The 23,489-nt window shown below is 50.1% G+C and overlaps 1 protein-coding gene across 2 annotated transcripts in view; it reads right to left on the reverse strand.

Annotated features, from left to right (window-relative positions):
* Window positions 1-20,711, reverse strand: part of ALOX5 (arachidonate 5-lipoxygenase) — a 47,031-nt gene extending 26,320 nt beyond the window's left edge. Inside the window, exons 1-4 of one of the 2 annotated variants that reach the window (XM_069572324.1) lie at window positions 20,688-20,711; window positions 20,139-20,418; window positions 13,687-13,885; window positions 11,635-11,716 (exon numbers count right to left, since the gene is read on the reverse strand). In XM_069572324.1, the coding sequence (XP_069428425.1) occupies window positions 11,635-11,716; window positions 13,687-13,885; window positions 20,139-20,288 (431 nt within the window). In that variant the 5' untranslated portion in view covers window positions 20,289-20,418; window positions 20,688-20,711. Of the gene's footprint in view, window positions 1-11,634; window positions 11,717-13,686; window positions 13,886-20,138; window positions 20,459-20,687 lie in introns of those variants that run through there. The other variant, XM_069572323.1, reaches the window with a different exon arrangement.
* Between the last annotated feature and the right edge of the window lie 2,778 nt (window positions 20,712-23,489).

Here is a 23,489-nt window from a genome sequence, read left to right on the forward strand (position 1 = left end):
GGTTTTAGAAAAGGCAGAGGAACCAGAGATCAAACTGCCAACATCCAAAAGCAAGAAAGTTCAAAGTTGCCAACATCCAAACACAAGAAAAAGAAAGAGAGTTCCAGAAAAAACATCTATTTCTGCTTCATTAACTATGCCAAAGCCTTTGACTATGTGGATCAGAATAAACTGTGGAAAATTTCAAGAGATGGGAATACCAGACCACCTGACCTACGTCTTGAGAAACCTATATGCAGGCCAGGAAGCAACAGTTAGAACTGGACATGGAACAACAGACTGGTTCCAAAGAGGAAAAGGCGTATGTCAAGGCTGTATATTGTCACCTTGCTTATTTAACTTCTATGCAGAGAACGTCATGAGAAACGCTGGCCTGGAAGAAGCACAGGCTGGAATCAAGATTGCTGGGAGAAATATTAATAACCTCAGATATGCAGATGACACCACCCTTATGGCAGAAAGTGAAGAGGAACTAAAAAGCCTCTTGATGAAAGTGAAAGAGGAAAGTGGAAAAGTTGGCTTAAAGCTCAACATTCAGAAAATGAAGATTATGGCATCTGGTCCCATCACTTCATGGCAAATAGATGGGGAAACAGTGGAAACAGTGTCAGACTTTATTTATTGGGCTCCAAAATCACTGCAGATGGTGACTACAGCCATGAAATTAAAAGATGCTTACTCCTTGGAAGAAAAGTTATGACCAACCTAGATAGCATATTCAAAAGCTGAGACATTACTTTGCCGACTAAGGTCCGCCTAGTCAAGGCTATGGTTTTTCCTGTGGTCATGTATGGATGTGAGAGTTGGACTGTGAAGAAGGCTGAGCGCCGAAGAATTGATGCTTTTGAACTGTGGTGTTGGAGAAGACTCTTGAGAGTCCCTTGAACTGCAAGGAGATCCAGCCAGTCCATTCTGAAGGAGATCAGCCTTGGGATTTCTTTGGAAGGAATGATGCTGAAGCTGAAACTCCAGTACTTTGGCCACCTCATGCGAAGAGTGGACTCATTGGGAAAGACTCTGATGCTGGGAGGGATTGGGGGCAGGAGGAGAAGGGGACGACCGAGGATGAGATGGCTGGATGGCATCACGGACTCGATGGACGTGAGTCTGAGTGAACTTTGGGAGTTGGTGATGGACAGGGAGGCCTGGCATGCTGCGATTCATGGGGTCGCAAAGAGTCGGACACGATTGAGTGACTGAACTGAACTGTTTTCCAGTAAGCCTCTCATTATTATCATTAGAGGTGAACAGGAATTGGATATGAGCACTCTTATAATCACTAGGGTGCATTTTGAAAAGTGTTTTCTGTTGCAGAGAACCCTGCATTTCCTGCTATTGATTTACTTACAATGTTCTATTCTCCTCGACATTAAGAAAGCCTCTACTTTTGCTGTTTGTATTAACACAATTGCCTGGACATTAACCAGACTAAAAATGCAGGTGAATGCACAAATATCAACCAATTCATTGATTTTTTTCCTTTGTTTTAAAAAACGTTCCAAGGCATCTCCAATATATGTCTAAAACTAAGACAGTCGTCTGGTAGCCCCGCTGGTGTTAACTATCAATTGTGGGTGCATGCGTGCTCAATCGCTCAGGCATGTCTGACTCTGCAATTCCGTGGACTGTAGCCCGCCAGGCTCTTCTGTCCATGAGGTTTTTCAGGCAATAATACAGGAGTGGGTTGCTGTTTCCTCCTCCAGGGGATCTTCCTGACCCAGGGATTGAACCCCCATATCCTGTGTCTCCTGCATTGGCAAGCAAGTTCTTTATCACTGTGCCACCAATTACTATTGGTCAAATCAGTTTAAACATTACTAAACATTTTCTCTTAGCCACTGGCAGTCCAGGGGCTCTAAGCAATTGTAAGAGCTTAGTGGAGCTGGACTTTTCTCAGTATGGAAGCCCTTAGTCAATGAGGGGAGATGTGCCAGGTAATGGAGTCCCATTTTTTTTTAAGTGCAGAGTTTACCTGGAGCACATTTCCTCAGGACCTCCCTGACTCCCGCTGACCCCAGCCTCCAAAATGCTTCCACCTTGGGCAGTCATGAGACCACAGCCTGTCAGTGCATGGAGACAGTGCAGTTTGCCAGCCAGTTTACAACTGGCACCTGAACCAAACGCTTATGTTCCTTTCACTCAAGGACCGGTGCCTGAGAGCCCTGACAGGCTGACCTGTGCAAGGGCCAAGGACCGTCACAGCCATAGATAAGCAGGCAAAGAGAAACCACATGCCACCGGGAAGACCATGCTGAACAAGGAAGCGGAAGCAAAAGGCAGAAAAGACATTTAATTTCTGAATAAGGAGAGAGAGCTAGAGAGGTCTCAAGTTCAGTTCAGTCGCTCAGTCGTGTCCGACTCTTTGCGACCCCATGAATCGCAGCATGCCAGGCCTCCCTGTCCATCAGCATCTCCTGGAGTTCACTCAGACTCACGTCCATCGAGTCCGTGATGCCATCGAGCCATCTCATCCTCGGTCGTCCCCTTCTCCTCCTGCCCCCAATCCCTCCCAGCATCAGAGTCTTTTCCGATGAGTCAACTCTTCACATGAGGTGGCCAAAGTACTGGAGCTTCAGCTTCAGCATCAGTCCTTCCAAAGAAATCCCAGGGCTGATCTCCTTCAGAATGGACTGGTTGGATCTCCTTGCAGTCCAAGGGACTCTCAAGAGTCTTCTCCAACACCACAGTTCAAAAGCATCAATTCTTCGGCGCTCAGCCTTCTTCACAGTCCAACTCTCACATCCATACATGACCACTGGAAAAACCATAGCCTTGACTAGGCGGACCTTAGTTGGCAAAGTAATGTCTCAGCTTTTGAATATGCTATCTAGGTTGGTCATAACTTTCTTCCAAGGAGTAAGCATCTTTTAATTTCATGGCTGCAATCACCATCTGCAGTGATTTTGGAGCCCCCAAAAATAAAGTCTGACACTGTTTCCACTGTTTCCCCATCTATTTCCCATGAAGTGATGAGACCGGATGCCATGATCTTCTTTTTCTGAATGCTGAGCTTTAAGCCAACTTTTTCACTCCCCTCTTTCACTTTCATCAAGAGGCTCTTTAGTTCCTCTTCACTTTCTGCCATAAGGGTGGTGTCATCTGAATATCTGAGGTGATTGATATTTCTCCCAGCAATCTTGATTCCAGCTTGTGTTTCTTCCAGGCCAGCATTTCTCATGATGTACTCTGCATACAAGTTAAATAAGCAGGGTGACAGTATACAGCCTTGACGTACTCCTTTTCCTATTTGGAACCAGTCTGTTGTTCCATGTCCAGTTCTAACTGTTGCTTCCTGGCCTGCATATAGTTTTCTCAAGAGGCAAGTCAGGTCGTCTGGTATTCCCATCTCTCTCAGAATTTTCCACAGTTTATTGTGATCCACACAGTTAAAGGCTTTGGCATAGTCAATAAAGCAGAAATAGATGTTTTTCTGGAACTCTCTTGCTTTTTCCATGATCCAGCGGATGTTGGCAATTTGATCTCTGGTTCCTCTGCCTTTTCTAAAACCAGCTTGAACTTAAGGAGATGTAATTAGAATCTAAAAAGACTTTCTGCAACCATAAAACATGATTTCTGAACTGAAAAATGGGAAGAGAATACTAGTCACTGTGAGATCTGATCAGTCTCCTGGAAGACAGCATCTATTCAGCATCTAACTGTCGAGCACCTGTTCTATGACAGGAACTGCCTTGTGCCGAATGGAAGAAACTGTAACAGCGACATACACAGAAGTGGAACCCATGGGAGACACCGCGGGAGACACGCAAGCTGGGTGCAGAGGCTTCGCTGTGTGGAGAGCCCGCGCTCCAAAGGACAGAGAGCAGCATCTGGAGGGGTAAAAATCAAAGAAATCCAAGAAAGACGTCCTTAAGCTGAAGAGACCTCAATTTTCTGAGTAAATCCTATACAGAAAAAATAACAAAGGAAAAAAAGACATTCCTAGATATATTTGATTATATTGTAAATGCCAAATAGGAGAAAGGTGGAGGGAGGAGGGGAGCTGCTCCTACAAACTCACAAGCTTCCGGAAAAGGAAACTAACGAACCGTCATTAGGCTTCCCATTGGCCACGGTGCCAACAGGGAGGCAGTGTCAGCTGTTTAACGGACACTGTTCAGATCGTCATTTAAGCCTCTTACATCAAGTCAAGGAATTCGTGAGGGCAGGAGGAATACTTTCGTGAGGAGGGTTGTGCGGAAAGCAGGGACTGGGACATCATGCCTCCCACGTTTTCATCCATTAACTGGAAGTGTGCGTGTGCGCGCTCAGTTGCTTCAAGTGTCCAGCTTGTTGTGACCCCGTGGATTGTAGCCCGTCGGGTTTCTCCATCCATGGGATTCTCCAGGCAAGAATACTGGAGTGGGTTGCCATGCCCTCCTCCAGGGGATCTTCCTGACTCAGGGATCTAACCTGTGTCTCCTGCCCCTCCTGCATTGCAAGAGGATTCTTTGCTGCTGAGCCACCAGGGAAGTCCCATACTAATTGAACAAGTTCAGCTAAACAGACATGATGTTAAAATGAAGCATGAAGTTACTGTTTATCAGAAAACAGTAGCAAATCTATTGAGCAAATAAATAAGCAAAGAGTGTTTATCAAAAACAACATATTGAACAAATAAGAACATGAAAGGCATTTTCTAAAACCTTAAGACTTAGAAAGGATGTTCATCCTTGCTACCGTTACTTTGTTCAGGCAATAAGAAAAAAATCATCACTGATGTAAATAATGTAAGCTAAGAGACAAAAGTGTCATCATTTTTATAACATGATCAAATAACCAGGCAATTAAAAAGACTCACTTAAAAATAATTAGAACCAATGAAATAGTTTAGCAAGGTGTCAATACAAAGTAAATAGTGGAAAATGAGTAATTCATCTTTATCCCAGCAATATTCATTTAAAATGGAAAAAACATCCCACTTAGAATGGTAACAGCTACAGTTTCTGTTGGTATAAAGTGACTGGAAAGGTGAAAGCACTTCATGAATAAAACTAGAAATTCTATTGAAGGACATCAGATAGATCTAAGGGGGTGGGAAGATGGAACATTATTAAAATGCCAGTACGGGACACATTTATTTGTAATTCAAAGCAATTCTCATCATGGAAAACTAAAAAGAACAGTGAGATAACAAAACAACCATTCACATTTATTAGAAAGTTCTGATCACCAAAAGATGGTGCTGGGCCATGGGGTAGAGAAACAGACCCAAGAGAGTATGTGAATATAACACGAAACTAGCTGATACTTGCCCAGTGTTCTCTGTGTGTCGAGTGCTAGTCTGTGTGTTTCCATAGTGGAACCTATTTAATTCAGAACCCTGCGAGGTGGTATTATTATTTCTCCCACTTTACAGATGGGGCAGTCGAGGCGCAAAGAGGCTGAACAGCTTTCTCGGTGGCAGTCAGTGGGGCTGAGCCCAGGCATTGACTGCAGAGCCTCACACGTGGTCGCCCCGTCAGCTCCATGTACCGTGGGCGCCATCCCAAAGCAGCAGGAAGAAGCTCATTACTTAATAAATGATGCCAGAAACATCTGACTCCAATTTCACATCGTGCATAAAAATACATAGCAGCTGAAATAAAAGCCTAAAGTTAAGAACAAAATTATAAAAATATTAGACAAAAATATGACTACTTAGGTAACCCTGGGATGGGGAGGGCCTTCCTAAGCAAAGCAGGAAACCCAAAAGTTACAAAGAAAAAGAATGCATATATTAAGAAAATAAAGAGCTGAAATCTGTGGCAAGAGCAACAGAAAATAAGAGATGTACACTCTACGTATAACAAAGGGACACTCTCCCAATATGTGAAGAGCCCCTTTAGATTAATAATAAACTCTTAGAAAAATAAAGGGCATAAACAGGCAATCCAAGCAAGAAGCAAAGCAGAGGCTAAACTCACCAGTGGTCAGAGGCATGCAGATTAAGACAGCAATGGGCTCTTACTTTAGGGTAAGAGCCATTCATTTTGTTAAGAATTTGAAAAACCGATGTCATCAGGCATCAGTGAAGGGTTAGGCAACAGCATGTTTTCATACGCCGCTGGTGAGATTGAAAGCTGCTGTGAAATTTTGGGAAGAGAATTTTGTCATTATTTCTTAAAGTGAAAAATGATGATCTGACCCAGCTATGTGAGCTCTGGAAGTTAATCTGACAGTAATTCAAGCACCAGTACATCAAGATGTCTGTACAAGGTTGCTTCTTGCAGCACTGGTTTTAATACAAAATATAATCCAGTATACAAATGGGAAGCAAACCAATGTCCATCAGTAGGAGAACGGTTGAATAGACTCTGCTACCGTCACATAAAGCAAGAAACAGTGGCAGCTTAAGGGGGTGAGGAAAGCAGCGAGACGCTACTGCACACATGTTATACCGAGAAGGGTGAAAATGTCTCAAGGTGTAAAGTGGGTGGATGACGCAGGCAAAGGGCAGCTCAGGAACAGCTCCTGGGGTGAAAGCTGGCAGAACCCCTTTGGAAAACAATAGGCAATGTTTAGAAAACGTAACATGTGGTCTGCTACCCTGCGTGCCCGCTCCTATGTCTGTTCCCTAGAGCAACTCATTGAAGAAATCAGGAGACAAGATGTATGAGGAAACATATTGCACTGGGCTAAAGACTTCCAGCAGGGCAGTGGGGGAGCATGATGGTTCATTCACACGATCGTGTGCTACACAGAAGCTAAATGTGAGAGTGCTGGAGTGGGGTGCCATTGCCTTCTCCGAAATGAATGGACGGCGCCTATCAATCGGCAGCTCTCTGCAACAGAATAATGGGGGAAGAAAAAGCAAGTCATGGAATGATTCGATTACATGATGTGGATGAAACCCACTACACTGTAGTTTGCTGTGTGTGCGTGTGTGACTGTGCCACACAGGCAATCCCAGTGAGAGAACACGGGCGCTGGGTCAGGAGCTGTGCGGCTTCTCCACCTTCCAGCTTGGCTGAGTGAGTGAAGAGAACCAGCTGAATCTGCCAGCCTCTGGCGTGCTGGAGACTATTCTTAGTTGTCAACTTTACTTTCAAACTCTTATCTGGAAGCCTGAGGGTTCACGTGAAAGAGGAACTCTAAGAATACGCAGACAGTGCAAGATTCAGGGTTTCCTAAACGGAAACCGAGGGGGAAGCCTGAAAAGAGCAGATGAGCAGAAAGAAGAAGAAAAATGATGACTAGATCTACGGGAGGAGCAGACGATCCCATCAGGACACCCTCTGCCCGTGTCCCTGTGCGTTGGTGCGTGCGTGTGCTCAGCCATGGCCGACTCTTCACGACCCTATGGACTGTAGCCCGCCAGGCTTCTCTGCTGCTGCTGCTGCTGCTGCTGCTAAGCCACTTTAGTCGTGTTCAACCCTGTGTGACCCCATAGATGGCAGCCCACCAGGCTCCCCTGTCCCCGGGATTCTCTAGGCAAGAGTACTGGAGTGGGGTGCCATTGCCTTCGCCACCAGGCTTCTCTAGACTGTGCCAAAGCCCCATCCCTATAAGACCAACACACCACTGAATCCACCTCTCCCTGGGGAAGGGGTGTTTCCCAAAGGAGCTTCACAGAGCACTCCTTCTTCAGGACATTGAGACCTACATCAAATTCTCTTGGGAAATCTTGGGTTAAAAAAGATCAACCAGGGGTCATTACCCCAAAACGTCTCAGAATTCTCAGTGCTTATGCGCACTGTGGACCTCCAGGAGGAGAATGTGATAAACAGTTTCCCAAACTTGTTTTACCATGGAATCCTTTTCTGGAGAGAAAGTTTGGGGACCAATACTCCAGGGTGCATTTTGGAAAATATCGGGATAAGACAAAATGCCTGTTATAAGAATTAACATCTTAGTCTGAATTAGCGTGGAACTGATAAAATCTGCTGTCTACTCTCTTAATTGGACATAACTAGCAGATTCTCTGGAAGCTGCCTAACTCACCATAGCACAGGGCCCCTTCCTTCTATAAGCATGTGGAGTGCTTGCTGTAGGGGCTTTCCACTGTGGTTGAAATGGGAAGGGAAGGGGTATGAGAACAGCAACCTTTTAGGATGGGAACGGGCGGTGCAGCGCTCCTGGACAAGGCCCTGTGCGCTGCATCAGCACAAAAGTCTCAAAGCTCATATGGTGCCTGAGCTGAGAGGCTTACTCACAAACATTCTACAAGTCGCAAATTCATAGATCCCTAACGTTACACATGCATTATGAGATTATTCTCCCGAGTGCGTGTGCCTGTGCCGTGTGCACACGCACGCTCAGTTGCTGTGTCCGACTCTCTGTGACCCCGTGGACTGTAGCCCACCAGACTCCTCTGTTCATGGCATTTTCCAGGCAAGAATACTGGAGTGGGTTGCCATTTTGGAGATCTTCCTGAACCAGGGATGGAACCCACATCTCCTGTGTCTCCTGCCTTGGCAGGCATATTCTTTACCAGTGTGCACCTGGGAAGCCCTTTATTCTCCCGAATGTGGTACTAAAATCATAAGAGTTTCATTAAAATTTTTTTACTATGAAAGAGAATATATAAACATATGTGTGTGCATACATATATATGCACACACGTACTCACATCTGAAAACGCACAGAACGTTTGCACAAGCAGCATCCAGACCAAGAATCAGCACGTTGCCAGTAGCCTCAGCCCCCACACGCCCACTCAGCCTCCCCAATCAGCTCAACTTTGTTAATCACTTCCTGCTACTGTTTACTGTTTTACTGCTATACACGTTTCCCTAAACAATATAATTTCAGACCTCATGAACTGACCAGACGCGTGGCTGGCTTCTGCTCTTCAGCACTGTGTTTGTGAGGTTTGTTCACGTTGCTCTGAGTACCAGCAGTTCGTTGCTCTCCCCTGCAGCGTAGAGGTATCATAATTTATCCGTCTCTTCTACTGTTGATGGACACTGGGTGGTCTCTGTTGCTTTGCTCTCATAAATAACACTGCTGTGGCCGTCTCTGTACACGCGTCCAGGTGCAGCTGCACACCTGGATTTGGATCCCGGAGTAGAACTTCTGGGCCACAGATCATGATGTCGCCTGACTTCCATCAGAGGTTACGAGACTGTGTTGTGTGAGGTTGTTCGGTTTTTAGTCCTGTTAGCACTGCCTGAGCCTTCCCACCCGTCAGGCCTTCTGTGACACGTGGGCCTTGTCAAGCTGTTTCAGCTCTGCCTGTGTGTGTGTGTGTAGTAGCAGTAGTAGCAACAGTTCACTGTGATCTTTTGATTTCTCCGATTACAAATGAGGCGAAGCACCTTTTTGTATACTTGCTGTTCACATTTTGCGCCGTGACTGCAAGTGCCTTTTTTTTTTTTTTTTTTTTACTGAACTGGCAACCCTCTTCTTGCAGATTTGTAGAGATCCTTGGAGCACACCGAGTAATCATTCTTGCTCATCATTCTGTGAACTGCTTTCTCATTCTTTTTGTGCTGTTTTGTAGGGAACAGGACTTCCTCACTTTGAAATAGGTGAGGTTAGTCTTTCCTTTATGGTTAGGGCATTTTGAGTCTTATTTGAAAAATCTGTTTTTTCCTGAGGTCATGAAGAAGAATCTTTTATGGTTTAAAAGTGTTAACAGTTTTGCCTTTAATATTTAAGCCTACTCAATCCAAAAATAAGTTTTCTGAACAACATGATGTAGAGTTCAATGTAGTCTCCTTTCCCTCTTTCTCTGCCTTTTCATTCTGTATGATGCTTAATAGCCCCACGCTACTTATCACCAGTGCTTCTGTAATATATTTATTTGTATCGTATTTATATTCAAAATGATTTTATAATATATCAAATATATCCACATGCCTATGACTCTTTCATTTTCCCTTCTGTTTCATGGAAATGTAAATTTTTGAAGGAAAGGGGGAGCTAAACATAATTTTGAGACTGGGGGGATCAGTGGTTTCAGTGGGGATTTCTCAACCACTGTGCAGGAGTAGGGCTCTGAGAAGCAGGGGAAGAATCAGGAGCTAAGAGATGCTTTCACAAATTAGGAAAGTTAACAGATAAGTGTATAATATCATATAAGAAATGAATCGCCAGTCTAGGTTTGATGCAGGATACAAGATGCTTGGGGCTTGTGCACTGGGATGACCCAGAGAGATGGTATGGGGAGGGAGGTGGAAGGGGGGTTCAGGATTGGGAATACGTGTACACCCGTGGCGGATTCATGTTGATGTATGGCAAAACCAATACAATACTGTAAAGTAAAAAAAATAAAATAAAATAAAATCTGAAAAAAAAGATACTATTCAGCTTTGGCAAGTATTAAGTGAAATGGATGCCCACACACTGATCCTGAAAACTAGCTGAAAGATTTTTGAAATTTGTCAATATATACTAATAATTTCTACTATTTGATGTAGTAATTTCACTCCTGGGCATCTATCCTGAGGAAATACTTAAAAATGCACACAAAAATGGAAAGATAATAAAAGCTGCATTTACTCAGAATTCCACAATGACCCATTAAATTACAGGCTGCATACAGCCCACTGAGCATCACTTTCCAGATGTGAAGCTTGCTCATGTGCATTATTTTTTGAAACACTTGTACTAAGGGGCTTCCATGCTGGTCCAGTGGGTAGGAGCCCACACTCCCAATACAGGGGGCCTGCGTTCAGCCCCTGGTCGGGGAACTAGATATCACAAGCTGCAACCAGGAGTTCGCATGCCGCAACTAAAGATCCTGTGCACCAGTACAAAGGCCTGGCACAGCCAAATAAACAAATAAACAGAAACATGAAAAACAGTGATACTGAGATACAATTTACATACAATAAAGTTCATCCCTTAAAAATATCCAATTGTAAGGTTTTTATATTTTCAGAGTTGTGCAACCACCACCATAATCTAATTTTGGAGTATTTTCACCCCCCGAAAGAAACTTCGTATCCAACTGATAGTCACGTCCCATGACCCATTCCCAACTTTCAGCCCTAGCTGATGACTAATCTACTGGTGTTTTTTCACAGACCTGCCTATTCTGACCATTTCACAAAAATAGATTCACATAACATAGAGCCTTTTGTAAATAGCATTTGGCATGTCTTTGAGACTCATCTATAGTTTAGCATGTCTTCATAATTCAGTGCCACTGAGTGGATGCTCCGGTGCCCACTGCATTGGGAATGCAGAGTCGTAACCCCTGGGCCACCGGGGAGGGGCCTCATCTGCCCACCTAACAGGTTGGTACACAGCTGTTTGTGCCACTCCCTTTCATTCATTTTAATTTCTGTGAGGTTGGCACTGATGTTCCCTCTTTTCTTTCGGTTTTAATAACTTGAGTCCTCTCTTTTTTCTTGGTCTGTTTGCTAAAGACTTGTCAGTTTTCCAATGGACCATGTATCACGTTTATAACTTAAGTATGATGGGAAGACAGAAACAGTGAGGGGTGACCCCTCCAATGGGAGTGAGAGAATGCTGTCCCACTCCTTCTAAATGTCAGCGCGGCTGACTCCACACCTTTCCCAGCTCTTTCACCATCTCTGCTTGGAGTGGTGGTAAGGTGGAGCTCGGGGACTGAGGAGAATCAAAGGGATCTGGTGCGCTGGCCACCACATGCCAACACTGATGGGCCGTGAGCTGTGGGCAGAGCCACGCCTCCGAGACAAGAGAATCCACGGCTCCACGGCTGTTTGGTCTGACGTCACAACTCACCGGTACTGTTTTTGCCGTGTTTCCAGTTCTTTGCGTCTGTGCTGCTTGAGAATGTGAATTTGGTCATCACAGGCCAACTTCGCTGTGAAGAAAGCACATGTGTGAAATGAGCCCAGAGAAGGGCAGAAAGAAGGGCCAGCGTCCCGGCTTCCCCCAGAAACCCCCTGTGCCGACAGGATGCGGTGGGCGTCACACTGGGCCGGTTTCCAGAGTCAGGTGTGGAGAAGCTGGCAGCACGCACTCTCTGACTCTCGGAATCCTTGCTCTTGGAAGTCCACCCCCACTTAAGAAGCATGAGTCCCCTGAGACCACCTCACTGTGAGAAGTCTCAGCTCTATGGGGAAGCCTTAAATATGAGACGCCATGTGGAGAGCGAGGGACCACGGAGCCCTGGAGCTCAAGCCACATCCACGTGAGAGAACCATCTTGGAAGCGGATTCTCTAGCCCTCCCCCCTCAGTGGCTGCCCATGGCTCATGGAGGAACCACCCAGCTAAGCCTTTCCCAACTTCCTGACCCCTAAGATCATGAGCAAGATAAAAAGCCTACTTAAAGCCGCTAAGATCTCTATAGAGAATGGATCGGTGAGACATGCAGGGTGGCTTCCATGTGCCCCTACAGACCCACCCTTCATCTTGTCCTGTCCCTGAGGGTCCCTGATCAGGGCATCAGTGGGCTTCACACTGGGTCAGGCCACTGGGAACCCCAGCTAGAGAGTGGAGGGCGTGGGGCAGTGAGGAGAAGACACTCCTTCCCGCGCCTCTTCAGCGTCTCCCCAGACTGTCTGCACCTCTGCCGAGGGCTATAGCTCCTCCCAAGGCAGCTCTGGCTGCAGGACTCTCTCCTGAATTGCTCTGGCATTTTTTCCCTCCCCCACCCCTCTAGGACCAGCAGCTAACGGCCTTCCACACTGGCCTATGCCTTCTAAATATCCCAGTTTGAATGTGCCGTATTTTTCTTTTGCTGGAAAGAGATTTGGGGTCTGTGGGAAGAAGGACTGGACTACACAGCTGACAGCTTGGGTGGCGGGGGTGCGGGGGGGGGGGCGGGCAGGAGGAAGCGGAGCTCGTGATTTAAAAATCTTGGTAGAAGAGAAGTGCCCTGTCTGCAGCCTTTTCCATGGTGGCCACCAAAAGACAGAATGACTTTTGTGGTCTTCCCTGCCATGAGGACAGAGGGTAAAAATCCTTCTTGCCCCAATCATTTAGTTCAGAAATGCTCCTGAAATTTTCTTTCTTAAGTTAAATTCCAGGTCAGAAACAACACGATGTGGTCTGAGAGTTTAAGAGCACCAGGCACGGATTTGAATCATGCTAGGAGGCTGGGGAGGCAGTGGGGAGGCGCACTGTTCAGAGAGGAAGAGGCCTGAGCTGACCCCATCATCTGCTTCTCTCTCCTCCACCTCCAACCAAGCCAGCTGTGTGTCTCTTACCAAGAATGGCCTCACGAGAAAGTGTCAGATTGGGGTCTACACATTTGAGGGTCTTGCTTAAGAGGGCACATTTTAAGTTCTCTCTTTCAACACAAAAGTGAGACTTCAGGTTTAATGACTGGTGAACACTGAGCAAGGGCCCTGCCCGTGATTCCTCCGAGCTGGTGCACAGGCGTTCCTGGTCACCCCCTTCCTTTCCCTGGCCTGAGGGGGATCCCTAGGAGCCCAAGCCCCACCGTGACCTCCTAGAGAGGAGAGCCAAGAACTAAACTGGAGAACTGTCCATCCAGGGACACGTCCTAGGGGTATGTGCTACTAGAGATCCTGGGTCCCCTCTGACAAAAGTGGGGGGCTCATAACCTTCCCCTGAAGGACTGTATGGCAGAGAGGGGACATGGCTGGATGGAGCTTGGAGCCTGTCACTCCACCCTCTGAGCCTGGGACTTCTCAGCACCCAGAGGAAGTCATGTTTCCCGCAGGTGCATCAGGGCACAGAGCGGGTGCTCAGCCACGGGCGGCGTTGTTATTATTCCCATGGATACAGTTCTGCGGGGATGGAGGGCCCACAAACCCTCTCATTTCCTGGAAGCCCAGGAGGTGGACGGGGCCTGAGCCGCTCACCTTGCCCGTCTCTCAGGACAATCTCGCCCTCGCCCGATAGCCAGCGGTAGCAGGGGAACTCGATGTAATCCCCACAGGGTGTCTTCACTGTGATGTACTTCAGGTACCAGTCGTCATGGAACCAGTACTTGCGCTTCTCGATTTTGATCAGCTGGATGTCGCCCAGTTCTTCATCCACTGTCACGTCGTAAGAATCCACCTGAGAAGGAGAAAAGGCGAATCAGAGTCTGGGAGCCCCTGAGCCTTTGTATCATCCTCGGTGCATTTAGCAGAGATGTCTGCTGATGTCTGCCTTGGCATGGCTCTGTGCTGTGCCCTGGGTGACAGAGATGGCCAAGTCCCCCAACTCTGCCCTCAGGAGATGGAAGTGAGTAAGCGCCAGCGCTGCTTGGAGGGAGACCTGCTGTCTTCACAAGGCCCAGGATGGGGGAGGCGGAGGCTCCAGGCAGGAGCGCCCTCCTCCAGGCCAGGCTCGGTGAGGGCCTCTGCAGCTGACCCCACTCACAAGGGCAGCAGGCTGCTGGCCCTGCTACCCCATAGGGCTGGATGAGGCTAACTGGTCCTCGCACACACAGGGGCAACTGGCAAAGCGCTCCCTGATGCTGCTATTGATTCCACAGGCACTTTGGGAGGAGGGAAGGTTATGACCTGTGTCTCAGATGCAGACAGTCAGACTCAGTCCCACTTCCACTACCAACTGGCGGAGCTGGACTTCCAGTCCAAGCCTTCCCATGTGTCTCTCGTTATCAGCGGGGCAGATAACTGGGTGAGAATGAGGAGGCTCGGGTGAGAGTGCAGCCACAGATTCAAGTCGTCCCTGGCCTCCGCAGCTCCGAGCCACAGTGATGCCAAGAAAATCAGAAGAGTGGTTCCCGCCACGTCGGAGGCGTAGTGGTGGGCGGAGGCTGGCCTTGCTGTCCCAGGCCACGCGCAGCTCGGCACCCCGGGGCTGCTGCCAGGCTCCTGACCCCAGAAGACGAGCTGGCACGGCGGCAGTGCCGCTGGAGGCCCTCCTCTCCATGTGTGCAGCTGGGAGAGAAGGCTGGGGCTCAAACACTGCATCGGGTGTTCTGAAGACCAGCAGGTTCGGGAAGCCCCAGACTCAAGGCCATCTGAGGCACTTTCTAAGCCAGGTTTCACCCATCTCCGAGGTTTTTTCTTGGTGGCAGAACTTAAAGAGTTCTCAGCACAATAGTGAATAAGTGCAGGGGATGGGTGTTCACCGTGCACGAGACCCTGTGCATCCCCACTTCATGCTCGCCCTCCAAACCCCAGGACACCCCTGGGGGGACTATGGGAAGTTGGGTATTTTCAGCAAACCCTCTGGCTCCGAGCACAGGGAGCTGTTTGCGTGTCTTTGCTGCTGTGGATGCTAGACGCTTATGGTCAGAAAGCAGAAGCCTCTTGCCAGCTCCCTGTGGTCTGGTCCTTTCCTCTCCCTCCTCCCAGCTCCTCTGTTCATCCAGCCCCTCACTGGGACTCCCCTCCCACCTTCTCCCCAGGGATCAACAATCTGTAGTACAGACAGCCGCCTCCCTGCCCAAGGCGCCCCCAGCCTGGGGGTCACCGTTGTCTGTGAACTTGTCTGCGACCCCTGCTCTCTCACGAGACACACCGTGGGACGGGAGGGTTCTGCTGCCTGAAGGGTGGGGCGTCCAGCAGAACAGGTAGGCTGGCTCGCCTGTCAGGACCCACCACACGGGCTGGCTCCTCTCTCGCCAGAGACTGTTTCTCACTGAGAACCCAGCTGAGGCCGAGTGAGGCCCGCAGATGTCTCGCGGCAGTGCAGACCCAGCAGAGGGGAGTGCACACGTGCGGTGCGGCGGGTCCTGGGCCCCGGGTGCCGGCGCCAGGGGAAGTGGCTTCCCTGCGGCTCCGCAGGGGCGGGGGCGGGGGCTGCCGGCGTCTGGGGGCTGATGCAGGAAGGCTGAGGTGAAGGCGGAGAGAGCAGCCTCTGTCCGGTAACGAGAGGCAGGAGCACCTCAGGTGGACATGCTCAGGGAAGCGGGACGGGGCCAGGAGCCTCTCCAGAGCGACTCTCAGAGGGAGGGCCAGACGTCCAGCTGTGGGCAGTGACGGCTAAAGAAGAGACGAAGGAGCTTCTTTGAGGGCAGGGAGAGCAGGGTCACCCTGTCCCACCTATGTGCAGCCACAGGAGAATGGACCCTTCAGGTCCCCTGGCCCCAGTGGCCCCTACAGGTACCTGGTGGAAGGCCCTGGAGCTCCACCTGGGATGGAATCTGTGGACAGCTTACGGGGACTCAATATGCTCTCTGACGGGGAGGGGGCGGGACAGGCCTGCGCCTCTGGCCGGCCTCTGGCTGTGGAGCAGTGCCCCAGGAGGTGAACGAGGGTCCGAGGAATTCAGCCCTCACTCGGGCTGTCTAGGGACAAAGCCTGGTGACTGGAAACTAGTTTCTGAGGGAGTTCCTGCTGGAGAGTCACAGAGGTTAGAGGGGGCCTCCGGGGAGCTCTCAGGGTCCTGTGCGTCACACAGAAAGTCAGGTCTTCGGAAGGCGCAAAGAGCTGGAGGTGTAATGACCTTCCTCCCTCCTCTCCCTGGGCCGGGGTGCTGGATGGATGCTATGTTTGTTGACTCATTTGCCTTGACTCACTAACATCACATGGCCATTCCGCACAGTCTACAGTGCCAACAGTGGCTGGCATGACACACAGTAAATATAGGACGTGTGCGGATGATTATCTCATTTTACAGCTGGAAACTGAGGCTCAGAGAGGTCAGGCAGCTACCATGCTAGTAAGTAACTGGTGGCCCCATGATTAGAACCCATGCCTGTGTGATGGCCCAGTCTGGGTTCCTCTCACTTCTCCCGATGATCGCATCGTGGGAAAAGCCTTGGTCTGGGAGCCAGGTGACCTGGCTTTGAGCCCAGGTTCAGGCCCGCTATGGAGTATGAGGGTGATGTGGAGTGGGGTGGAGGACATGGAAAAGCTTCCTGCGAGATGGCATTTGAGGCAGCTCTTAGGACTTGGTAAGATTTTGGAGGTGAGCTGAGTGGAGAAGGGGAATGCGCAGGGCATTCTGAATGTGGGGAAAGGAGGTGAGGAATTCACATGTGGGGGGGGAGCCTGGTGCATGGAGTTCTTGGGGCAGAAGCGGTGGGTGCCGCAGTCAGGCACTGGAGAGAGACATGGAGGCAGGGAAACCTGATATCCACTAGCCTCCTTTCTGAGAGGGGCCAGCTTGCAGATTTCATCCAGTTGCTCTCAACTCAACACTGGACACACAGCTCTAAGGCTTTGGAATATTTCAGCAAAGGCTTAGTTGGTCAGTTTTTGTTTTGATCTTTATATCAGCATTTAAAGAAAGGTTCCATTTGTCTCTGCTCCAGATTCCTGCTACAGCAAGGACAGAGAGTCATGGTGTGGTCCAGCCTGGACTGCCTGTTGTGGAGGGGCTAACGAGGGGCCGATGGGGGGTGGGAAGGGAGAGGAGGGGGCTGTGGAGCAGAGAGAGAGAGAGGGAGGTGATTAAGGGGTGGATAAGGGAGAGGCCAGGGCAGAGAGAGGAAGAGAAGGGGCAGTGGTTAGGGAGATTAAAGAAGCAAAGAACTGGGGGACTGGGGGAAGCTAGGAGGCAGCAGAAGGGAGAAGCTGAAGCAGAAAAGACGGCAGAGATTCCGGGCACTGGGGAGCTGTGAGGAGAGCGGAGCAGAGGAAGCATGAGAAGGAGGAGGAAGAGGCAGGACGCAGGGAACGGATGGTGCAGAGAGGGCAGGTGTAGGATGGACAGGGTCAGAAGGAAATACTTTTTCTTCAGATTTCCCAGGCCAGAATACTGGAGGGGTTGCCGTTTCCTCCTCCAGAGGCTCTCCCCCACCCCTCCCCGGGGACTGAACCCGAGTCTCCTGAATTGCAGGCAGATTCTTTACCATCTGAGCCACCAGGGAAGCCCTTATTCTTCGGTAATATGGTCTTTCTGGGAAGGCAGTATTCCACAATATATTCTTCATGAACATATTGTAAGAATATTCACTGGAAATATTTAAGAAGTAAAGCTGTAAGACTTGTTCACACTTTCTGACTACGTTCAAGGAGATATACTAAACAGCACCCTATGGCCTTTTGCTTTCCTAAAAGTGCTACCAGGGAATGAAAAAGGCTCAGGTTAAGATTTCCCAGAAGTCTTCAGATCTGTGAAAGTTATCCCACCTGAACCTGAATTACTTTAAATGGACAGAGTCAAAGAAACACCAACTTGCGAAATTTGCCTTGACAGGAGAATCTCACCTGTGAAGGACTCTGATTCCCACTCCAGTCCTGAATCACTCTGCAGAACTCTGATGAGAATAACCAGTGATTTGTGACTGAATTTGTTGCAGGGGGAAAAAGCAGTCCTGTTCATTACAGGGACTGAATTTTGAGTGAGGGGAGTGCGGTGTTGACCTGACATGACCTGGAAATGTCTGAACTGGTTGCCTGGAAAAAGTCTTTATTGTTGTTACCATTACTGTTATTATCTATAATGACTGTAATGCTTTTCAGGTTAAATGGGATAGCATTATCTTCTCCACAAGTATTTCCTCTAAGATTTCTCCCTCACCTTTACCCCAAAGGGACAGATTGTCCTTAAAGAGACATTGGCTGGAGAATGAGGAAGTAGCTCTGGGCTGTGCAAGACCCACTATGGAGTAACTTTGCATCAACGGGAACTTTCTCAAAAGCTGATTTTTTTCAAAGAGCCTTTGGAGACAGCAAGTCCCCTGCAGTGCCCCTCCTGAAGTACCCCTCTTACCCCAATGGAAATGTGATATGCAAACTTCTCCTGAAATTTGCTTCTGGGACTCTCACCGAGATGTTTAATCACAATGTCATTTGAATGAATTCAAATGAAATAATGAACAGAGGGATGCTTTCATCTCTCTTCCAACGCCCGTGTTATGGTCACATCCTTATCTCCCGAGAAGCCACACCCAGGTGCCCATGTTGAACAGCAGGAACACACCGATGGGTAGTGTATGAAGGAGAATGGACACCCTGCAGACAGATCATAAAGATCAAGCAGTCTGCACCCTGTCCTCCTCGCGTGTTGGTGGAATCCACAAAATAATGGAAAGAAATGATGGTGCTTCAGAAATAGCTGAGGGTATCATCACCCCAAACGGATGATCCATTGGCCCTTCTGCACCACCATCCTCTTGGCCTGGCTGGGGAAACCAAACAACAGGAGGTAGTTCGTATACTCAATGCCTAACTCTTCCAGAAGGGTACTCTCTAGCCACAGAAGTATACTGAACTTGGCTAAGTGTCAGTTGGACTTATAGAGCAAGGTTCTGAGGCTCCTGGGTAGGAATCAAGCCCTTTCTGAGTTTCCAGCCTGGAAAAGGAGAGGACTATTACTGCTGACTTTAGGCTCTGCAGACCTAAAACATGCTTCATGAATATTACCCAAAAAGTGTTTGGTTGAACCATATGAAATTGCCAGTTTTATCTGTCAAAAGTAGTCAACTATGAGTAATTCCTTTTGGTTCAACAAAATAATGAAGAGGTAAAAAGACAGCTTTATGAAATCTAAATCTTTATGGTCCAGATCAGAAACTGGGAGTGGCAGAAGGGAACAGATATTTTCTGGGTACCTGTAGTGTGTTGGGACTATCACCACATTTAATGAGCACTTACGTAATGATCATTTAATAAACCCAGTGGACTGGGCACCAAACACCTGGTAAGGACCAGTTGTGAGCACCTCTGTGCTCACAGAGAACGCTGCAGGCTAGAATTCACGCCCAGATCAGCATTGGGAGTCCACTTCTGAGTGAAACCTCACTGCAGCGCCTGGCCCCGCAGACTAGAGGTGCAGCCAACACAGGGCCCCTTTGCTTCCTGTACTCCCAGGTCACCAGGGCCTCTGGTGAGGTGGGGAAAGGGGAAGCCCTCCTCCCTCTTCCTCCTCTGAACGCTCACAGCCTGGGGGTAAGTGTTCCCCCCGTGTACACTCTACTGGAAGCCAGTGAAGACCCCCAGGTTTGCAAAAGTCCTCTCCTGGCCTCGGTCTCTCGTTCCTTCGCTCCGCATCCCTCTGGGAACCTGGCCTGGTAATGTGAGCTGCCCAGGTGTGGAGACATCAGCTAGTGCCACACTGAGCCACCGGCTGGGACTCCTAGACCAACTCAAAGCCAGGACTCCTAGACTTGCACTTCACGTCTGGGGAAACTGACGCCCGGGATGGGGGCGGAGCGAGCTAGTGATCAGGCCCTGGTGGAACTCAGGTCTCTGGATCCCTAGCCCTCCTCATTCTCCCCACTGCTGAGGTGCCATCTATGGAGTCCCACGAAGTGGGCGCAAGTAATGGTCACAGCGCTTGCCCAGTTAAGGATTCTCTTAGAGCCCCTCGCCCCCAACCTTGGGGTCCCAGCCACCCCGATGGGTCCTGGACGCGCCCGCGCCCCGCCCCGCGGCCGCCCCAGCCCGTCCCGGCCGCGCGCCCTCACCGCGCCGCGCTCGAAGTCGTTGTAGAAGGGCTTGTCCAGCAGGTGCTTCTCGCTGCAGCCCGCGGAGCCCACGAGGCTCAGGTAGATGTAGTCGTCGGTGCCCGCGAACCACTGGCTGCCGGTGGCCACGGTGACGGTGTAGGAGGGCATGGCAACGGGCGGCGGGGGTCGCGCGGCGCGGGCGCAGCCAGCACGGGGAGCCTCGGCACGCCTCAGCACCTCTCCCGCCGGCGCCGCAGCTTCCTCACTCCCAGCGCCCGGGGTCCCCGCCGCCTCCGCCCTTGCCCTCTAGCAGCTCTGGCCCCGCCCCCGCCCACTCCCCGCCCCGCCCACTCCCCGCCCCGGGCCCGCCTCGCCCCGCCCCCGGACCCGCCCTCCCGCAGCTCTGACCCCGCCTAGGGCCCGCCCCACCCCGCCCGGGGCCCGCCCCTCCCCGCCCCCGGCCCGCCCCCGCAGCTCTGACCCCGCCCCGGACCCGCCCTTCCCCGCCCGGGGCCCGCCCCTCCCCGCCCCCGGCCCGCCCCCGCAGCTCTGACCCCCGCCCCGGGCCCGCCCTCCAGCAGCTCTGACCCCGCCCCGGGCCCGCCCCGCCCCCGCCCCTGGCCCGCCCTCCCGCTGCTCTGACCCCGCCCCGGGCCCGCCCTCCCGCAGCTCTGACCCCGCCCCGGGCCCGCCCTCCCGCAGCTCTGACCCCGCCCCGGGCCCGCCCCGCCCCCCGCCCCTGGCCCGCCCTCCCGCTGCTCTGACCCCGCCCCGGGCCCGCCCTCCCGCAGCTCTGACCCCGCCCCGGGCCCGCCCTCCCGCTGCTCTGACCCCGCCCCGGGCCCGCCCTCCCGCAGCTCTGGCCCCTCCGGACTCGCCTAGGGCACCACGAGCGTCACCCATCCCTGAACCTCCTGTCCTCGACTTGGCGTGTGTTTTAGCAGTCAGGGGACTGGGGCCACCTCAGCGGCTACCCCTCCTCGCTCTCTTTGTCCCTCCGTTCACTCACTCAGTTTCTCCGTCATTGTTTCCACTCTTCACCCTTCCCTCCTGCCTCGGCCTCCCTCAGTCCCGAGGGAGGCATTAGGGCTGGGCTCCAGGCACCCCTGGAAAAACCGGACATAGCCCCTGCTCTCACTGAGGCCCGGAGGAGTGGGAGGCCGCGCGACGGGGGCAGTTCTGCCACTGTTGCGAGCAGGGGTGCTCTGGGAGTCTAGGGCGGGCAGAGGAGCCCATGTGGGGCGTCAGCAAAGCTTTTCAGGGTGACACCTGAGTTGGTACTTTGAGACTTCCGTGGGCATGGGCGTGGGCATGGGCGTGGGCATGGGCTTCCTCCACAGCCTTGGTGGAATGTCACAATAGGCCCGGTGTAGGTGGGCACTGAGGGGAGTCAGGTGCCAGCCACCCTCAGGCCTGGAGATGGTCAGTGTGTAGTGGGAGGCAGGGCAGCCAGAGATGGAGAGAGGCCAGGACACCTAGGAGGGTGTATGGAGGGGCTAGTCCTCGGAAGGGTTGCAGACACTTGGGGGCAGGGAGGCTGGGCGTGCAACGGGACCTGTTTGGAGATGGTTTGGGAGTGGAAGCGTGGCCGGAAGTCTCGGGAAGATGACGTGGACTCCATAGCAAGGATGTTCCAGGAGTTAGAGCTGGTTTTGGAAAACCCGCTGCCTGGCAGAGTTTTATTTATTCATTTATCTATTGTAATTATTTTTTAATCGGCTCTGTAACGGATGATGCGCAGAGGCCCGGAAGGGATGGTAGTAAAAGGCTTTGTGTGTTAGAGGGAAACTTCCCACGGTGGTCAGCTTTCTACTGCTGTGTCCTGACCTCAGAAGTCTTCTGTATTCCCCTATACCTCCCGCATACCCAACTGCAAAACTGAGTGTGGTATGCATTCAGTAATGAGTTGAGCTAAATTTAAAAATAAATTCATTCCACCTGAGGTGGTGGGTCCATCCAGCTGCCTGTTTTGCACAGTCACTTTTGCGGACAGGCACAGCGGCAGGCTAAAGGTGGATTTCTAATTTCTGGGAGCTGAGACTGCCTGGTGGCAAGCTCTGCTTCCTCCTCTGCCTGGTAGGACCACCACGCTGGGCAAAGGGAGAGAGTGAGCACCTGCCGTTCTCTACAGGTGGGATGAGGGCAGAATACAGTGGGACTGGCTTTATTTATCAGAGGACAAATACCAGAGGGATTCTCTGGGAATCAAATCATAGGACATGGAAGACTGGCCACAGTTGAGATAGGGTGGATGGTAATGGCACAATAGTGGGACCCAGCCCGTGCCAGCCGAAACGCGCTCCAGGGAACTCTGGAGAAGACACGCAGGGTGGCTATGGGAATGTTCTTCAAATCTAAGAATTAAATGGCCATTATTTTTTTAGAAAAAGGAAATACAATATGTTTTCTGATGAAAGTAATGAACTATCTTTGTAGGAAATAGACGTTTGATACACAAATAAAACTCATAACAATGTGCAGAAAAAGCAGTCAGTAAATACTTACTAATTGCATTATATATTTTTACATTAAGAGCACACTGTACATGTAATTTCCTGTCATATTTCTATTCTCCTTACTATTGTAAGATATTTTGTTATGTAATTTCATGTCTTAAATATTTTGTCAACTGTGTAATATTTAATTATAATTATATGGGTAGACCATCATTCCCTTAATCCATTATTATTGGGCATTTAGATTGCTTTCCTTCATAAATAATGCTGTAGTACATATTTTGTGCTTAAGACATTAAAAAAGTTTTTCTTAATATAGGGACCAAAGTGTATGAACCTTTTGAAACCTTTGTAACATGTTGTTAAGCTACTTCCCCAAGCACTGAGTTAATTTACACTCATGCCCTTTACTCTCAAGCAGAAAATGAAATGAAATGTCTGTTTCAACAGAAACTGTGCCATCTTGGGATGGTTTCCAGAATATCTCCATCTTTCCCTTGCTGCTTTGCCCTGGCTCAGCCTTTCACCACCTTCTGTATGGGTTGCAGTGACTGCGTCCTATCTAATCCCTTTATCTCCAGTCTAACTGCCATCCCTCACCCCATCCCCCACCCATCCCCCACCCATCCCCCACCCCATCCCCCACCCCATCCCCCACCCATCCCCCACCCATCCCCCAGTTCTCTGCAGCATAGGTGGAGTCATCTGTTGCCTTTACTTAAAGTCCATCGTGGTTTGCTTTCTTCCTTTTGTCCCTTCCTTCCTTTCTTCTTCTTTTTACAGCTTTATTGAGATGTAATTAGCATGCCATGCATTTCACTCGTTTAAAGCATACATGTCAATGGTGTTTAGTAAGGTAATGTTCCGAGAGTTCTGAGACTTGCACCACAGTCAGTTTCAGAATACTTTCATC

Source organism: Ovis canadensis, chromosome 25, assembly GCF_042477335.2.
Source record: "Ovis canadensis isolate MfBH-ARS-UI-01 breed Bighorn chromosome 25, ARS-UI_OviCan_v2, whole genome shotgun sequence".
NCBI lineage: Eukaryota > Metazoa > Chordata > Mammalia > Artiodactyla > Bovidae > Ovis > Ovis canadensis.